Below are 17261 nucleotides of genomic sequence, written 5' to 3'. Positions count from 1 at the left end.
TCGCCGAGTCTGAAGAACAACTCGGCGAGTCCATGCCATGCAGACGAGTAACTGCTTCCTGAGATAGGTCTCGTCCCGAAGTACACATTCATGGGACCTTCTGGACCTCTAACGGTCCTAATACAAGACTATAGTCGTGGGATAACAAGGCATTACTTCATTAAATCACTAAATGGGTTCTATAAACCCTAATTTCATACATACATCAAAATAACAGATTTGGTCCGAGTTATTACCTGGAATCGCACTCTCTGTGTCCCCCAAATCTCAGGACTCAATCCTCCTTGATATTCCTTTAGCCAAATCCTTCTTCTTCTTGCCTAACCACTTCTTCCAAGTTCCAAAGCTTTCTCCCTTGCTCTAGGCGTCCACAGCGATTAGGGTTTCTCTCAATTGACCAAAAGACTGAAAATGACGGCCTAAGAGGCGTTAAATACGATCCAAACTGAACGGTTAGGGTTTCTGCTGAACAGCGTCGACTCGCCGAGTCCATATCTGGACTCGTCGAGTCCAGTCGCGGACCCGCGACCAAGTCCGCGATCCTACTCGGCGAGTCTAGGCTCCAACTCGCCGAGTCCCCTCTTAAATCACCCCAAAAACATAATTTTAATAATACCTGGGATTCCGGGCTGTTACAATTCTCCCCCACTTGGATTAGACTTCGCCCTCGAAGTCTCATTCTGCAAATAGCTCCGGATGCTGCTCCCGCATTTCGCGCTCCGGTTCCCAAGTCATTTCTGATCCCTTACGGTGTTGCCATTGAACCAACACCAGAGGTACCTCCTTGTTCCTCAGAACCTTGATCTTTCGATCCCTGATAGCCACTGGTCTCTCCGCGTAATTCAGGCTCGCATCCACCTGAATATCCTCCAATGGAACCACTGCCGACTCATCGGCTATGCACTTTCTCAACTGCGACACATGAAAAGTGTCATGGATCTGACCCAACTCCGCTGGCAACTCCAACCGATAGGCTACCCGACCTATCCTTGCAATCACACGAAATGGCCCAATATACCGGGGCCCCAACTTGCCTCTCTTCCTGAACCGAATCACCCCTTTCCAAGGAGAGACCTTCAGGAGAACGAAGTCGCCGACTTGAAATTCAAGCTCGGATCGACGCCTGTCTGCATAACTCTTCTGTCGGCTTTGGGCAGTCAATAATCTTTGTCTCACTTGTTGAATCTGCTCTGTCGTCTGGAGTATGATCTCCGTGCTGCCCATCACTCTCTGTCCCACCTCTCCCCAGCAAATGGGAGTCCGACACCTCCTACCATACAACAGCTCGAAAGGCGGCATACCAATGCTCGAATGATGGCTGTTGTTGTAGGAAAACTCTGCCAAGGGTAAATACGCATCCCAACTACCCCCGAAGTCTAACACACACGCTCGGAGCATGTCCTCCAGTGTCTGAATTGTCCGCTCGCTCTGACCATCTGACTGGGGATGGTATGCGGTACTAAAATGCAATTTAGTACCCAGCTCCTCATGAAATTTCTTCCAGAATCTGGAAGTAAAGCGCACATCACGGTCCGACACAATCGAGATCGGCACCCCGTGCCGAGATACCACCTCTCTCACGTATATCTCCGCCAATCTCTCCGCCGAAGAACTCTCACTGATGGCAAGGAAGTGTGCACTCTTTGTCAACCTATCCACGATCACCCAAATTGCGTCAACTCCCCTAGCAGTCCTCGGCAATTTGGTGATAAAATCCATAGTAATCTGTTCCCACTTCCACTCGGGGATCTCCAATGGCTGTAACTTGCCATGCGGTCTCTGGTGCTCAGCCTTAACCCTACGGCAGGTCAAGCACCTCTCAACGAACCATGTCACGTCCCTTTTCATACAGGGCCACCAATATTCCTTCTTTAAATCCAAATACATCTTTGTAGCACCAGGATGGATCGAGAATTTCGATCTATGAGCCTCTTCCATCAAGGTAGTACGCGTACCGCCTACGAACGGTACCCAAATCCGACCCTGAAACGTCATAAGGCCTCGACTATCCTTGACAAACTCTGAGATTAACCCCACAACTCGCTCTTTCTTCTGCATTTCTGGTCGCACGGCCTCCGCCTGGGCCCCACGAATGGCGTCCAACACTGGAGTCATCACAGTCAGTCTCAAGCATACGTCTTGCAATGAAGTGCTCTCTGCCCTGCGGCTCAATGCATCGGCTACCACATTAGCCTTGCCTGGGTGGTACAGGATCTCACAATCATAATCCTTGACCACATCCAACCACCTCCTCTGACGCATATTTAGGTTGGGTTGATCCATCAAATACTTCAAACTCTTATGGTCCGTGTATATCGTACATCGAACCCCATACAAGTAGTGACGCCAAATCTTGAGAGCGAACACCACTGCCCCCAACTCTAAATCATGCGTGGGATATCTCGCCTCATGAGGCTTCAGCTGCCTCGACGCATAAGCTATCACATGACCCCTCTGCATTAACACTGCACCCAATCCCGAAATCGATGCGTCGCAATATACCACGAAATCTTCCATCCCTTCTGGAAGAGCTAATACCGGGGCTTCGCACAATCTTTGACGAAGCGTCTCAAAGGAGGTCTGCTGATCGGGCCCCCATGAGAACGTAACACCCTTCCGGGTCAATCTGGTGAGTGGCACTGCAATCTTGGAGAAATCCTTGATAAATCTCCGATAATACCCTGCCAACCCAAGGAAACTTCTGATCTCAGAGGGTGACTTCGGCACCTCCCAACTCATCACCGCCTCAACCTTGGCCGGATCAACCAATATCCCTTTCTGATTAACCACATGCCCTAGAAACTGGACCTCCCGCAACCAAAAGTCGCATTTGGAGAACTTTGCATAAAGTTTCTCCGACCTCAATACCTCAAGGACCTCCCTCAAATGCTCCTCATGCTGCTCTTTCGATCTCGAATACACCAGAATGTCGTCGATAAATACGATCACTGACCGATCCAACATCGGCCTGCATACCCTGTTCATGAGATCCATGAACACGGCCGGGGCATTGGTGAGTCCAAAAGGCATCACCACAAACTCATAATGTCCATATCGCGTCCTAAACGCTGTCTTCTGGACGTCTTCATCCCGTACTCTCACCTGATGGTATCCTGACCTCAGATCGATCTTGGAAAACCAAGATGCTCCCTGCAACTGATCGAATAAATCATCGATCCTCGGCAACGGGTAACGGTTCTTGACCGTTAGCTTGTTCAACTCCCGGTAATCAATGCACATCCGGTGTGAACCATCCTTCTTTTTGACGAACAGAATAGGTGCTCCCCATGGCGAGCTGCTCGGCCGAATGAATCCCTTTCCCAGCAACTCCTGGAGTTGCGAGGACAACTCTTGCATCTCTGGAGGTGCAAGACGATAGGGCACCTTGGCAATAGGCGCTGCCCCCGGAACCAGATCGATACTAAACTCTACTTGCCTCACAGGCGGTACTCCCGGCAACTCCTCGGGAAAGACATCTGAAAACTCGCGCACCACCGGAACTTCCTCAACTGACTTCGGTTTCTCAGAAACCTCCCGCGTATCCATCACATACGCCACGAAACCCTTACAGCCCTGACGTAGACACTGCCTCGCCCTAGCGGCCGAACAAAAAGCTGATCCCGAACGGGTACCCTCGCCGTATACCGAAAGAACTCCCCCACTTGGGTCTCGTATAGTCACCAACTGACGCTCACAGTCGATGACAGCGCCGAACCGGCTCAACCAGTCCATGCCCACGATGACACAGACATCCCCCATCGCGATAGGAATCAGGTCAATCTGGAATCCAACCCCGAAAATCTCTAGTACACATCCCCGAAGAACCTCCGTAGCACAAATCACCTTCTCGTCAGCTATAGAGACTCTCAAAGGTCGACTCAACGACTCACGACTAACGCCAATATGCTGACTAAAGGCCAAGGACACAAAGGACCTACTCGCACCCGAGTCAAATAACACTAAGGCAGGCACAGAGTTCACAAGGAAAGTACCTACGCGCATAACAACATAAGCATAACATATCGACATTAAAATAATTACATGAATTACGACATACCTGCCACAACATCGGGCGCAGCGCGGACCTCTTCCGCTGTCAGCTGAAAGGCTCTTCCCCGAGCCCTCGGGGCCTCGGCCTTCACCGGTCGAGTCGCAGTAACTCCGGCAGCAGGTGCAGATCCCTGAAGAAGCTGAGGGCACTCGGCCTTCCTATGGCCAGTCTGGTTGCAATGAAAGCAAACCGAAAATCCCTTGGGGCACTCCCTAGCAATATGCCCCTCCTTGCCACACTTGTAACAAGCACCAGATCGACATACTCCATCATGACTCTTGCCGCACTTCCCGCAAGTGCGACCCTTCGAACCTCCTGTCCTCGAATCAGCGGACTTGGTCCGCTTGGCTGCCGGCTGGAACTGAGCCGGTCGCCGATCCACCCGCTGAGACTCGGCCTCCTCCCTAGCCTGAGTCTCCAACTCGATCTCGCGCTTCCTGGCATTCGCCTGAAGCTCAGCAAAAGTGTGGTAAGTGGAGTTTGACACAAACTCCCGAATATCCCTCCTCAAGACACCCAAGTATCGGCTCATCCGAGCCTGCTCTGAGGACACCAGCTCAGGGCAAAACATCGCCCTCTCATGAAACTTCCGTGTAATCACCGCAACAGAATCGGTACCCTGCTTGAGGGTTAAGAACTCCTGCACCAATCGTTCCCTCTCCACCGGGGGAACGTACTCATCCCTGAACATGGTAGTAAATCCCTCCCATGTCACCGCTGTAATCTCTGCCAACGTGAAATTCGCTGTCACGAACTTCCACCAGTCTTTCGCTCCCAGGCGGAGCTGGTTCAAAGCGAACCGTACCCTCAGGTGCTCCGGGCATGAACAAGTATAGAAGCACCCCTCTATATCTGCGATCCACCTCATCGCAGCAATCGGATCCTGCGTCCCATCGAACTCTGGTGGCTTCGTGTTGCTGAACTCTCGGAACAACAATGAATCACCCCCCTGTGGCCTAGCAGCGGCCACAGCTGCGGTAGCTGCAGCGGTTGCAGCCTCAGTCAATGCGGCGTACCGCTCGTCGAACGTCTCCATCAGGGTGGTCTTGATAGACCCAAACATCTCCGGGATCTCAGCCCGGATCGCCGCCGCCACCTCCTCGTGGATCATCTGACGAATATCCTCGTCACTCATACCGCTCGAACTTGCCCCGTGTCGCGGTCTAACCATGATATCTCTGAAATACAACATAAAACTATCAGAGATTCTACCGAGTATAATCGTACTCGACACGCAACCCTACTCAGTCCCAGATGTCCAGGGATTCTTACTTGGGCCTCCCACTGACCCGGTGTCCTCGGTAATACGGGCCCAATACTACCGACCACACCGCATCAATGTTCATCCCAAGTCCTCCTCCCCAAACTCCAGATAGTGAGTACTCTACTTTTGATACGCTCTATTTCCCCGCATACTAGCAAAGCATCACATATAGGCAACTTCCCTAGACTAAGGCATCACAAATCAGGCCACTCTAGTCCTATCATGAATACCTAGTCTTCTAGCATGCATAACAATTCATATCATATAATATTGTAAGGTATTTTGGGGATCTTTACCGTTCGGGCGCTGACTGATCGTACACACTGCTTCTTTCTTGCTTACCACAAAACCATTTACCAAAGTTTATGCCTTTATTTGAAAAATTTCCTCAAATCCTCGGTTTGAGTTCAGTTACCCCCGTAGGTGTACCCGAATCCCTCAAACCAAGGCTCTGATACCAATTGTAACAACTCAAATTTTCAAACAAAATTTTTCATTTTTAAAACATAGATATTTTCCATTAAAAACCAAGGCATAAGCAGTTTAATTATTCGGTCAATACAATTATTCAAACTCCCAAGATCATGAAACATTCTTCAGTGTGTATCGATCATGCCGGCGCCTTCCCACGGTCCTCGCTACTACCTGCAACACATACATACATAACAACTGTAAGCATAAATGCTTAGTGAGTTCCCCAATATACAACTTACGCACATACGCCTTCCGGCCCGGACCATTTGGTCCACATAACATTGCCTTCCGGCCCGACCTTCCGGTCCATGTGTCTCAGGGGACTTCCGTCCCTGCTGGGTAAACCTTCCGGCCTTACCCACGCCGACCTTCCGGTCCATCACACATCATATCGCCTTCCGGCCCATAACATACATAGCACATATAACATATAACATACCACATACAGCATACATATCACAGATCATATCCGACCTTCCGGTCACACAGTCAAACCCTTCCGGGTACAGTATAGTGAGAAGACTCACCTCGTAAGTGCTGAAAGCTAGCAACTCCTGAAATCACTCGCGCACAAACCAACGAGCTACAACCCTCCTATAACATTATATAACTCATTAACACTCATATCATCTAAGTGTGACTATCCCTAAGAAGTCAGACGTAGGTCAACTCTGGTCAACGGTCAACTCGACTGGACTCGGCGAGTACCATGGCGACTCGGCGAGTCTAGTCGTCCTCACAAAATCCTGAATATTCCCTTTCTACTCGTCGAGTATCCCACTTGACTCGACGAGGTCCTCGTGGGAGAATCGCGGGGCCACCCCGACTCCACTCGCCGAGTCTGATGAACAACTCGGCGAGTCCCAGTAATTCTTCAAGCTACTCGCCGAGTCTGAAGAACAACTCGGCGAGTCCATGCCATGCAGACGAGTAACTGCTTCCTGAGATAGGTCTCGTCCCGAAGTACACATTCATGGGACCTTCTGGACCTCTAACGGTCCTAATACAAGACTATAGTCGTGGGATAACAAGGCATTACTTCATTAAATCACTAAATGGGTTCTATAAACCCTAATTTCATACATACATCAAAATAACAGATTTGGTCCGAGTTATTACCTGGAATCGCACTCTCTGTGTCCCCCAAATCTCAGGACTCAATCCTCCTTGATATTCCTTTAGCCAAATCCTTCTTCTTCTTGCCTAACCACTTCTTCCAAGTTCCAAAGCTTTCTCCCTTGCTCTAGGCGTCCACAGCGATTAGGGTTTCTCTCAATTGACCAAAAGACTGAAAATGACGGCCTAAGAGGCGTTAAATACGATCCAAACTGAACGGTTAGGGTTTCTGCTGAACAGCGTCGACTCGCCGAGTCCATATCTGGACTCGTCGAGTCCAGTCGCGGACCCGCGACCAAGTCCGCGATCCTACTCGGCGAGTCTAGGCTCCAACTCGCCGAGTCCCCTCTTAAATCACCCCAAAAACATAATTTTAATAATACCTGGGATTCCGGGCTGTTACACAGAGTCTCCTGTAGGGAGAGCGGGCATTGTGTGTATAGATCTATACGGGACTGACACTCCCGCACCCTGACTGCTAGCTACAGTCCACAGCCTACCAAGCCAAGGGGTGACAAATGTCACATTTATTCTGACGCTTGCAGGGTGTCAAGTACTCTAGTGTCAATCAGTATGGTTACGAGTATCTCCATGTTTACCTTATAATTCATGGCCTTAAGGTAAAGAGAATTAACATTGTATTTCTGACAAACAACACTCTTAGGATCACTCTTTGTTTTAGACCTTGCTAGTTGTATCTTTCATTTGATATTGTCTGGGGTCTGTGTCTCTTTGTTTTAGACCTTGCTAGCCGTATCGTACATTTGATACCGTCTGGGGTCTGTATTTCCTTATGTTAGACTGAGCCAGGCGTATCATTCATTCGATACTCTCCTGGAGTCTATGATTTCTTTTGCCTTAGTCAGCAGTATTTCCTGCTGAGGCATATGTTATTTTCCCTAATGTTTTTACTAGTGATATTCTCCTAATTCCTTTAAAATCAAATACCGTATTTTGGTAATGATAGTATTTTAGGGAAAATTACTCTTTAAAACATAACTCTGTCGAGTCTTGGTAGAAGACTGCTTTTATTTAGAAAATATAGGATTTTCTGGAAAGGACTCTAATACACCGTTGATTCTAAACTACTACTTTTATAAAGTTATTTTGAATAAAATGCTTACTTACACAAATGACACTAAATACTTATGAACTCACCAGCATTTATAAAAATGTTGATACTCTCTTTCAAAATAACTTGTATTCTTAGGTCAGCAATAGACAGGTACATCCCAGGAGCTTTTGTGGAGACAGCCTAGTACCAAGCTGCACATATATTATTACTTGTATTACTTCGATGTCTATATGTAATGTAACTTATGTAAAACCATTACTATTAATGCAATGGTTGTTGTATTTTGATTACTATACTGCATATGTTGTGATACTTGACATGACGTCATTCACCCCAGAACGTTTCCGCCGTTCCGGTTTTGGGGTGTGACATCCCTGAGCAACCAATCTTTGGTAAACCTTAGATTATCCTTGACAATTGCTTAATCAAAATAGTTATATCCAGTTCTAGTACTTTTTCCCTCTTAATGCTCTAGGCATTTGGAAAAATTTAGAACAGATGAATATTATAGCACATGCAATCAATCCTATATCCGAAGCATATGGGACACGATCCATGATGTCTCACATAAATACATGATACTAGACCAGTCTTTTTCTATAATATTTCAATTTCTATTTGCCATGTTCTCATAATTCAGATTATGAAAAAGGATGTCGTAATCACAATCGAATTTTAGAATGCAAATAATGTTCCCATATAAAGAATTTCCTTATGTTGAACTATTCCAACATAACATTCATATATATACTTGACTAAATTTGATTAAAATCTCACGATCTAAGCTTTTAGATTTGAAATGAAGTATAATTTCCTCTCCTTTAATTATAGCAAACCAACTTTTTTCCAATTGAAACTTTTGTTTTCTATAATTAACATTGCTAAATCTCAACACTTATCATAATTATCATGCTCCCACCAACATGATGATTATTAGCATAACACTTATGCTCCCACTAGCTTTGACATGTACTCAGAAATCAGTTGGACTTCTAGAAATCAATACATTATTGACTTTCTTACCAAAGTTCAGACTTCTAATACGAAATGCTTTGATAAAACTTTATCAAAATCATACACCTTTCCTTAGATAGCACACATGGGTGTCTAAACAATTTCAGAACTATGAAAAGGGATGCCGTAATCATAGTCTCAATTGTTTAGACATTTTCCATTTCTCACAAGTCTATGTTAGTGTGCCGGTTAACCACACGTGCTCCAGTAACGACTTAGAGAATGCAAATATCACAATTGTTATCTACTAAAAATCTACTTAGTGAAAGCGTTTATTCACCATCATTTTCATGAATCGGAGAGAAACCTTATGACACTTAAATTTTATGGTGTATGTGTTCCTATCCATGTGAATTTGTCAAAACCATAATCACAAGACAAGGTTTGTGACAAATCCAAACTCATATGAATTGAACTTTTGCAGTCTTAACTTCTTGCCACCTGGCAGCACAAGGGCCTGTCATTGCTTCCAAGTTGTTATGCAACCAATTGAGAACTCAGAACTCATATGCAAAGCCAACTTTAACTTGAATGGGCACAGAAATAGGAATATGTCAACACGATAGGTTATAAACCTCAAGTTGTGAGCTAGTGATAAACTACAAGTTTTATTCTTGATTAGTTCTTGAAACTCTTTCAGGATCTTTTAGAGTCCCATTGTCCTCTTGACATATAAGAATCTCTTGCCAAGACCCATTCTTTGACAACCAAATATTCAAGAGATAGTACAGATTCTTTATCAAGACAAACACTCTACACAATTGGCCTTAGTTGGTCTTTGTTTTATCCAAAACATCACAACAAACCAATTTTAAATGTACAAGAGTAGAAAACATTTTACTCTTACATTTGACAAGTGTTATAAACCTTCTTTAAGACGTGTCACTCAAGTTACAATCTTGGAGTATAACTCTAAGAATTGTTTTGGAACGAAGTATGACTCATCTTCTTGATTTAACCACTTCAACATATCATGAATCCTCTTCTTAGCCATAGGAATGCACTAAGATGTCCTTAGAGGACCAATTGTGATATGGTTTCTTAATGATTAAGATGATCACAAAACATGATACTAAAGTATTCTCCCATCTTTTCATATTTGAGAAACTTTTATCTTTCTGCCTAATTTGATTCTTCCCATTCGTTCTGCCATACATCGAAACTTTTCCAATACTTCAGAATTATACTTAAACTTGTAAGTATAACCATATTTACTAAACTTTAGTAAATCTTGACGAATAGCCTTATCGATCTTTTTGTGGTGCACCTGGCCAGTGCACAACCAAGTGTACACGATCCCTTTGTCCTTCACTTGACTCACATATACATGTGAACAAGGAATTAGTCTTAATTTTCCAAAGATGAAAATTCTTTTTCATCATACTATACAGCTTGCATGATTCCAAGTTTCGGTCTAATTTAAAACTTAGGTGATGAGAATCTTTCCTTATTTGGTATATTTAGACATTACCACAAATGAAAGAATCAAATTCACATTTCCATTATTGCTAGAAACATACATACATCAATTTTTCATAAATGCCATTGTAAGGAGATATAAAATAAAGCAAAAAAATTATTTATTTATAAAATGCGGAAATTTTTTTCCTTACAATGCAACTTTAAATGAAAACTATGCTATTACATATTTCCTAGCAATCTATCATAACTCCTAAGTAGTAGCTCAAGAATCCGATCTTCGAACCATGCGATTGAAATCCATCTTCACGATCAGATTCAACATACTCTTCCTTTAAGTTTCCTTCCCTTTGCTTGATCCTGCCAAACATCAAAATGTAACCGCGTCACACTTTGTATTAAGAGTCATCAATTAGAAACTTAACAGAGTTAGATAGTGAACTTACCTGAAGCAGAGACAAACTTTTTTTTGATTCTTCCTTCTCTCAAATCTTTCAGGTAGCCACGGTAGCTTCGCAACCAATGCTCCTTACTTTGGTAATAGAAACATATGGACCCTTTGGGAATGGTACACGAGACAATCTCATACTTAGCCTTTCTCTTTACCATTTGGTCAACTGAGTTGACTATGGCCGATCCCTTTCTATTGGGAAAAGAAAGCTTTTCTAGATTTCCAATGTTACCATTGTCAATGTCCATGGTAGTTTGGGAAGTCGATCTTCCAATCAAATTTGCTTTACCAGTGCTCCAAATCATTGTTGATTCAGCAGCATCAAGCAACTAGGTAAGATCATAAGGGTCATGTCATAGTCTGTTACATAGTAGTCCCAAAGGAACTCACTATGTGACTTAGAAAGTGGTTGATGAACCAACTTCCTTGAGACTTTGACACCCAACTCTCCCGGCTTGTGAATATATGTGACTTCATCTCCAAGATGTGAGCACACATAGACATTGCTTGGCAATAGGGCTTGAGTGACCTTGAACTATTCAAGAACTTGTGGGTTAGGGAGAATAATTGGAAGAGGTGGAGGAAGTGAAGTATGATTTTCGGGAAATCATCTTCATTAGGAAAGTTAGTTCCAAAGGATTTAGGATGATCATAGATGTCTAAACCAGACATCTAATATGGGAGATATTCAAGTCAATTGATTTAAGTCCTTAATATATGTAACACCGTAAAAATTTAAACAATTTTTTGCATTTTAAAAACCATATAATTTCATTCACATCCACATTTTAAAACATTGTATCATCATTATCTTAATAAAAAAAACCACAATATCAAAACATATGAACTCCAGTGTGCGTGTGTACGAGTCATATTGGCGTCTTCCCGCGATCATCGCTGGTACCTGAAACACCACACATAACACTGTAAGCATAATTGCTTAGTGAGTTCACCAAAATACCACGTAAACACATATCAGCCACTCAAGGTTGTAACTCTATTGACCCTCTGGTCGAATATCTCTGTGGGACCCTCTTGGTACCATAACTCTGTGGACCCACTGGTCCTAACTCTGTAACTCTGAATCATGCATATCTCATATCACAAAAAATTACAACACATAATAACATGCAAATACACTGGCATATAACTCTAAAATACTCTGTCACATAACTCTGTTACCACACTAGGTAAAGTATAGTGAGAAGACTCACCTCAGATGTCTCGGTAAATCTCTGACTCGGTAGAAATATGATCTAGCGTCCGCCTAATCACATAAAGTAAATATTCTCATAAATATAACTCTCGGGACTAGACTCAACCCTCTCTAGGCACCCTCAGCAGGCAAAACACCATTTTACCCCTCTTTTAGCTTAAAGGCCACAGTGTTGACCAAACCCTAAAAGTCAACAAAAGTCAATGGTCAAACTTTGACCCGACTCATCGAGTGCACTTGGGCGACTTGGCGAGTCTACACGTGTCCACTAACTCTTTAGTCCCGTTTGGCACGTCGAGTTCCTCCCCTTGCTCGACGAGTCACACCTGGCATGAATCACAGGGCCACCCCGACTCAACTCGCCGAGTCTCAAGAACAACTCGGCGAGTTTCACCTTGAACTCTAATCCCTTATGTGTGCTGTTCGGGTCGAAATACACCCCAGGGCAGGGCCCATATTTGCATATCGGGTTGGATTATACCCCAGGGTTAAGCCCAGTTGTATTTTTGGTATGTGGTATTTTGGGGAACTCACTAAGCTTTGTGTTTACAGTTTATGTTTATGGTTTCAGGTACTTCTGGTTCGAAAGGGAAAGGCACGATGGGACTGCACAACATTCCCCAGAGTTTTCCACATTGACAATTAATAATATTACTCTGATGTTTAAATAATATATTCACTTTGATCGGTTTTGGAACAACTCGTTTGTATGATTTATTGTTTTAAAAATAAAAATTTTTACCTTGGATTTTTGGGATGTTACATTACACCTCACTTGAGCTCTCAAAACAAAAGAATCCATCTTGCTTACTAACTACTCTGACTTCGATTACAAGTGTTTATCGCGACTGTATATTGAAGATTTTGGTACGGAATTTCTAATTGATCTAGTTCCCATTCTGATGGGTGATGTATGTGTGATTGTGGGAATGGATTGGTTGAGCCAGTTTGGGGATTTGATTGATTACGAGAGACGGTTAGTGGTGGGTCGTACTCCAAGTGGGGAGAGCTGATCGTCTATGACGAGGGTACTAGAGTTGGTTCGACTTTATACTCTGTCACAATGGTTAGGAAGTATCTACAACATGATTGTTCGAGATTTTTGGCTTATGTGGTTGACATTCTAGAAGAAAAGAATAGATTAGTCTCAGATGTGCCAGTGGTTTGTGAGTTTCTAGATTTTTTCCCAAATGAATTGCCAGGCCTGCCTCCGAACAGGCATATTGAGTTCATGATTTATCTTATTACTAGTGTATCTCTGATTGCCAAGGCGTTGTATCACCTGGCACTACCAGAGATGCATGAGTTAGCTTAATTCACAGCTTCAAGAATTTTTGGGCAAGGATTTTATCCAACCGGGTAGTTTACCTTGTGGAGCACAGACCCTTTTGTTAAGAAGTATGATGGTTCGCATCAGATGTGCATAGACTGCAGATAGATGAATAAACTGTAAGTGAAAAATTGTTATCCACTTCCGAAGATTGATGATTTGTTTGATCAACTTAAAGGGGCATATTGGTTCTCCAAAACTGACCGATAACAATATGTATTACAAGGGTTACAACTATTGGTTGTTGCAAAACTGAATGATAACAATATGTATATGTCTTGTGTGTTTTGAAATATAGCATTTTTCTTAATAAAACTAATTACCAAAAAAACTATTAATCTTCACTGCCCCAACCCTCGAAATTTGTGTCTCTCCACAAGGTACACAACTAGTGTTTAGAATGTACATTTGTTGAACAATCATCCTTATATTGTTGTTTCATTTCAATGTTTATCTTTAAACTAAGTGGAAACGTATTTAATTCATATCAAAAGATTATCACCTCATATGTCATGTCATAAATGGTACTATAAGATCAAGTCAACATCTTGTAACATGTTATAACACGCTATAATTTCTATGTTGTCATTTCTTTTTCTTTGTATTTCTTATTTATTTATTTTTTCAAATTTTTTAATATATATAAAAACAAATATACTTTAATAAAAACACCTTATTTAAATATAAACTAAAAACAAAACTATACGTTAAGAAGTAGTCATTTATGATTTTTATTAACATATATTTATAGATAAGTAATTTTCATCATAGTCTATTTTTTTTAAGAGAATAATGTACATGCCTAAGATCATTTTAGCATAAAACTTATAAAACCCCAAGCAATTGTAACAGGCCAAAATCATTTTAACCTAAATATATTTACTCTTCTAATCATCTCCTCCTAAACCTATATGTGTTCTTGCATCGTTCCCTCATAAAAATCATCTTCATCAAACCTCATTCTTGCTAATATGATCAAAATTGCATACAACAAATGATTGATAAATGTCGATTAATATGGTCAAAAGAGTTGACATCGAAATTTGATTAGATACTCCTCCGGTCCTCCCGTTGCTCATTGTTCTCGTCATAACGGGACTTAGGCGTTTAATGTGTTGACGGCGTTACAACGTCGTTAAGCGTCTCCACGTTAGCCAAAACGCCCCTTCACATAGCTGATAGCTGGATATAATTTTAGCAAGAAATTAATAAGCCGATTTACCAATAACTTAACTAATTCTATTGGTTGGTACGTAACTACAATTTGTATTTAAAATACTTAACTAATTACAAAAGCAGTATTTATTACTTAATTTTACATACACTGCCAAACCAAACATAAAGAAAGTTGCGTCAACCTCTAATTAATACGTAGTTGGATTACTAAACCCTATAGATTACTCCATCAAAGAAAGGCACACAAACACAATACATATATTGGTTTAACGTACTTTGCTACTATGTATCTCTTAGTACGGAACCCAAACAACGTTATCTTCAGGCAAAAAGTGGCAAACTGGGACACTTCCTGGTTTCACTTTCAGCACCTGAAACGCTAAATGTTTTGGGTTCCATTTCGCAGTGTCTGTATGGCAAACCGCCACCCCTTTCACTTTAGTACCATCAACACCCACCAAAGAAACAGCATACGCTTTAACACTAACGGTTTTGTGGCAATAAAATACAGCGTACATGTAGTTTTGCTTATGGCAAACCACAGCTTTATCTGATGCGAGTTTCATGGAGCCCTCGATTGTGTACTTTTGTAACGGAGTACTTCCTTCAGCATTTACCTCTGTCGACATCGCTTTCACTTTTTTACCTAACTTGTTAGTGCTGAAGTCCACCATGGACTCTAACGAGGTTGCACAATATTTTTCCTCGCCTTCAATGCCTTTGCTCTCGCAGACGCTTAGTGTTTGTTTCATGCTTTTGGCTTCCACTGAGTTTGACTTTATCGAAAACTTGTCGTAGATTTGGGGAAGCTTGTTTGATGAAAAGGGTATCGAATCAGCTACATGTCGAGGTAAAAAGGCTGATTTTTGTTCGTCTTTCACGAAATGTAACTTCATTTCTGTACCTTCATGCAAGTCGTTCTCCAAGAAAAACGAAGCTTCGTTTGGATCAACCTTGAGCTCATCCATGGGGACAGAGTATATTAATATTACTGTTTTATGTGTCACCCCTACATAGCGTTTCCCAACTCCGGCGTTGGTGTTCTTCTCTTCTGTTCATTCTAGTAAATCAACGTACTGTTTCTTTGTACCAAATTTGTACGTATGAATAAACAATTAAAAGACTATGAAACAAAGAGAACCTGCAGTGTATAAAAGATCCTTAATTGCTTTGGGCATAGGACTGTTTGGCAACACAGACTTCCAGTAAACTTCAGGAGTCACTGCATGACTTCCTACCATTAATGATAGCTGATCCAAAAAGGCAACAAGAATGAACCATGTCATCAATTGATACAATATTATAACATAAATATAATTATTACATTAACTTTTTATTTAATTATTACATTATTATTTTACTAACTTCGTTATAACCAAAAAAACAAAAAAAGTAATTATTTTACTAATGAAAATACTTTTTTTTATTTTTTCAAACGTATAACATTAAATATGTTAAATAAAACACTTTTATATACTTTTTATATTTGTTGTATGTAATTTATTAAAATCATTTTTATATAAAGTTTTAAAATTACCAATATAAAAAATAATTTTTAGTACTAAGCTAAAAAACTGATTTAAATATATTTAATAAATAAAACATTAAAAAAAAGACTAATCTCGTTTAAATAAAAAGCCCTTAGCTCAAAAGCCCATATTTTGTTAGGTCATTATCTACCTATAAAAGAAAAATAAAACCCTAAAAAACCTTAATCTCTTTACAGCCCCACCGTCAAACCTTCTCGTCACCTTACAACAAAAAACACCGGCGATCACCACCTGCGAATACCACCATTGTTGGTCAGCCAAGAACCATCGTCTGCCGCCTAAGTACCATCGCCAGCCACCCACGAATCATCGTCTCTCTCTCTCTCTCTCTCTCTCTCTCTCTCTCTCTCTCTCATATTTTCGACCTGGTGGCCAGAGATAAGTTGCCGGAGTTGGTAACGGCAGTAGTTAATAGCGACGCTAGGTCGCCGGCGGTAATAATAATGAGAGTGGTCGCCAGAGGTGGTAACATAGTCTTTAACGATTAAAGATTATATTTGTGAAGATATATGTCTGACATTATATAAAAGAAATTGAAGTTACATAGTGGTGTGTAGAAAGAAAGAAAAAAAAAAAAAAACTTTTACACTACATCTTTTTTCCATTCTTTTTGACACTATAAAATCTTTTTTGAAGGTATGAATGTGCATGAACTATGTACATCCACTTCCGAAATTTTGGGTCGTTAGAATCTTGGGTTAACATCGTTTCTAATCATTGCAACATATTACCTAATCTAGAACTGGAAACTATATGAATATTTGTGTAGTTATTACATAAATGTTTAGAACCGGAACATCTTGAACCAATTATGATGCATAAAGACATTAAAAGATTCAGAACTATAAGATTCCAAAAACTAATTTAATGATGATAAGAATATACTTACAGAAAAAAGTGCATAAACATTGAGAAGATTAAACTTCATTGTGGATGATGTATGAAGACTCGGTTTGATGAAGTATTTATAATGGAGTTGAGTAGTAGAAAATGCACCACTCACCGTTTCACCGATAAGATCAACTGGTTTTATTTATGGCCCACTACCAACTTGCAAAGATCAAGTATGACAAGCCCACGTTAAGGAGCGCAAGAAAAAATCCGATCGACAAAATTATAGAAATG

At 41.6% G+C, this 17261-nt stretch overlaps 1 protein-coding gene across 1 annotated transcript; it reads right to left on the bottom strand.

Moving 5' to 3' along the window:
- Positions 1 to 14694: 14694 nt before the first annotated feature.
- LOC111918492 (BURP domain-containing protein 3) lies at positions 14695 to 17145 on the bottom strand. Its single transcript, XM_023914151.2, has 3 exons — positions 17026 to 17145; positions 15728 to 15836; positions 14695 to 15637 (listed from the first exon to the last, which is right to left on the bottom strand). The coding sequence occupies exons 1-3, from the start codon at positions 17062 to 17064 to the stop codon at positions 14880 to 14882; spliced, it is 906 nt and encodes a 301-aa protein (XP_023769919.1). The 5' UTR covers positions 17065 to 17145; the 3' UTR covers positions 14695 to 14879.
- Positions 17146 to 17261: the final 116 nt, after the last annotated feature.

The sequence above is a fragment of the Lactuca sativa genome, chromosome 1, assembly GCF_002870075.4.
Source record: "Lactuca sativa cultivar Salinas chromosome 1, Lsat_Salinas_v11, whole genome shotgun sequence".
NCBI classification, from domain to species: Eukaryota; Viridiplantae; Streptophyta; class Magnoliopsida; order Asterales; family Asteraceae; genus Lactuca; species Lactuca sativa.
This window is presented reverse-complemented; position numbering and strand designations above follow the sequence as displayed.

What these genes read in the sequence shown, in the direction of transcription:
- LOC111918492 (XM_023914151.2), bottom strand. Translation starts at nt 17,064, where the DNA reads ATGAAGTTTAATCTTCTCAATGTTTATGCACTTTTTTCT. An exon ending in ATGTTTATGCACTTTTTTCT is followed by an intron (nt 15,837 to 17,025) that starts GTAAGTATATTC and finishes TTTTTGGATCAG; the next exon opens with CTATCATTAATGGTAGGAAG. An exon ending in GGATCTTTTATACACTGCAG is followed by an intron (nt 15,638 to 15,727) that starts GTTCTCTTTGTT and finishes TAGAATGAACAG; the next exon opens with AAGAGAAGAACACCAACGCC.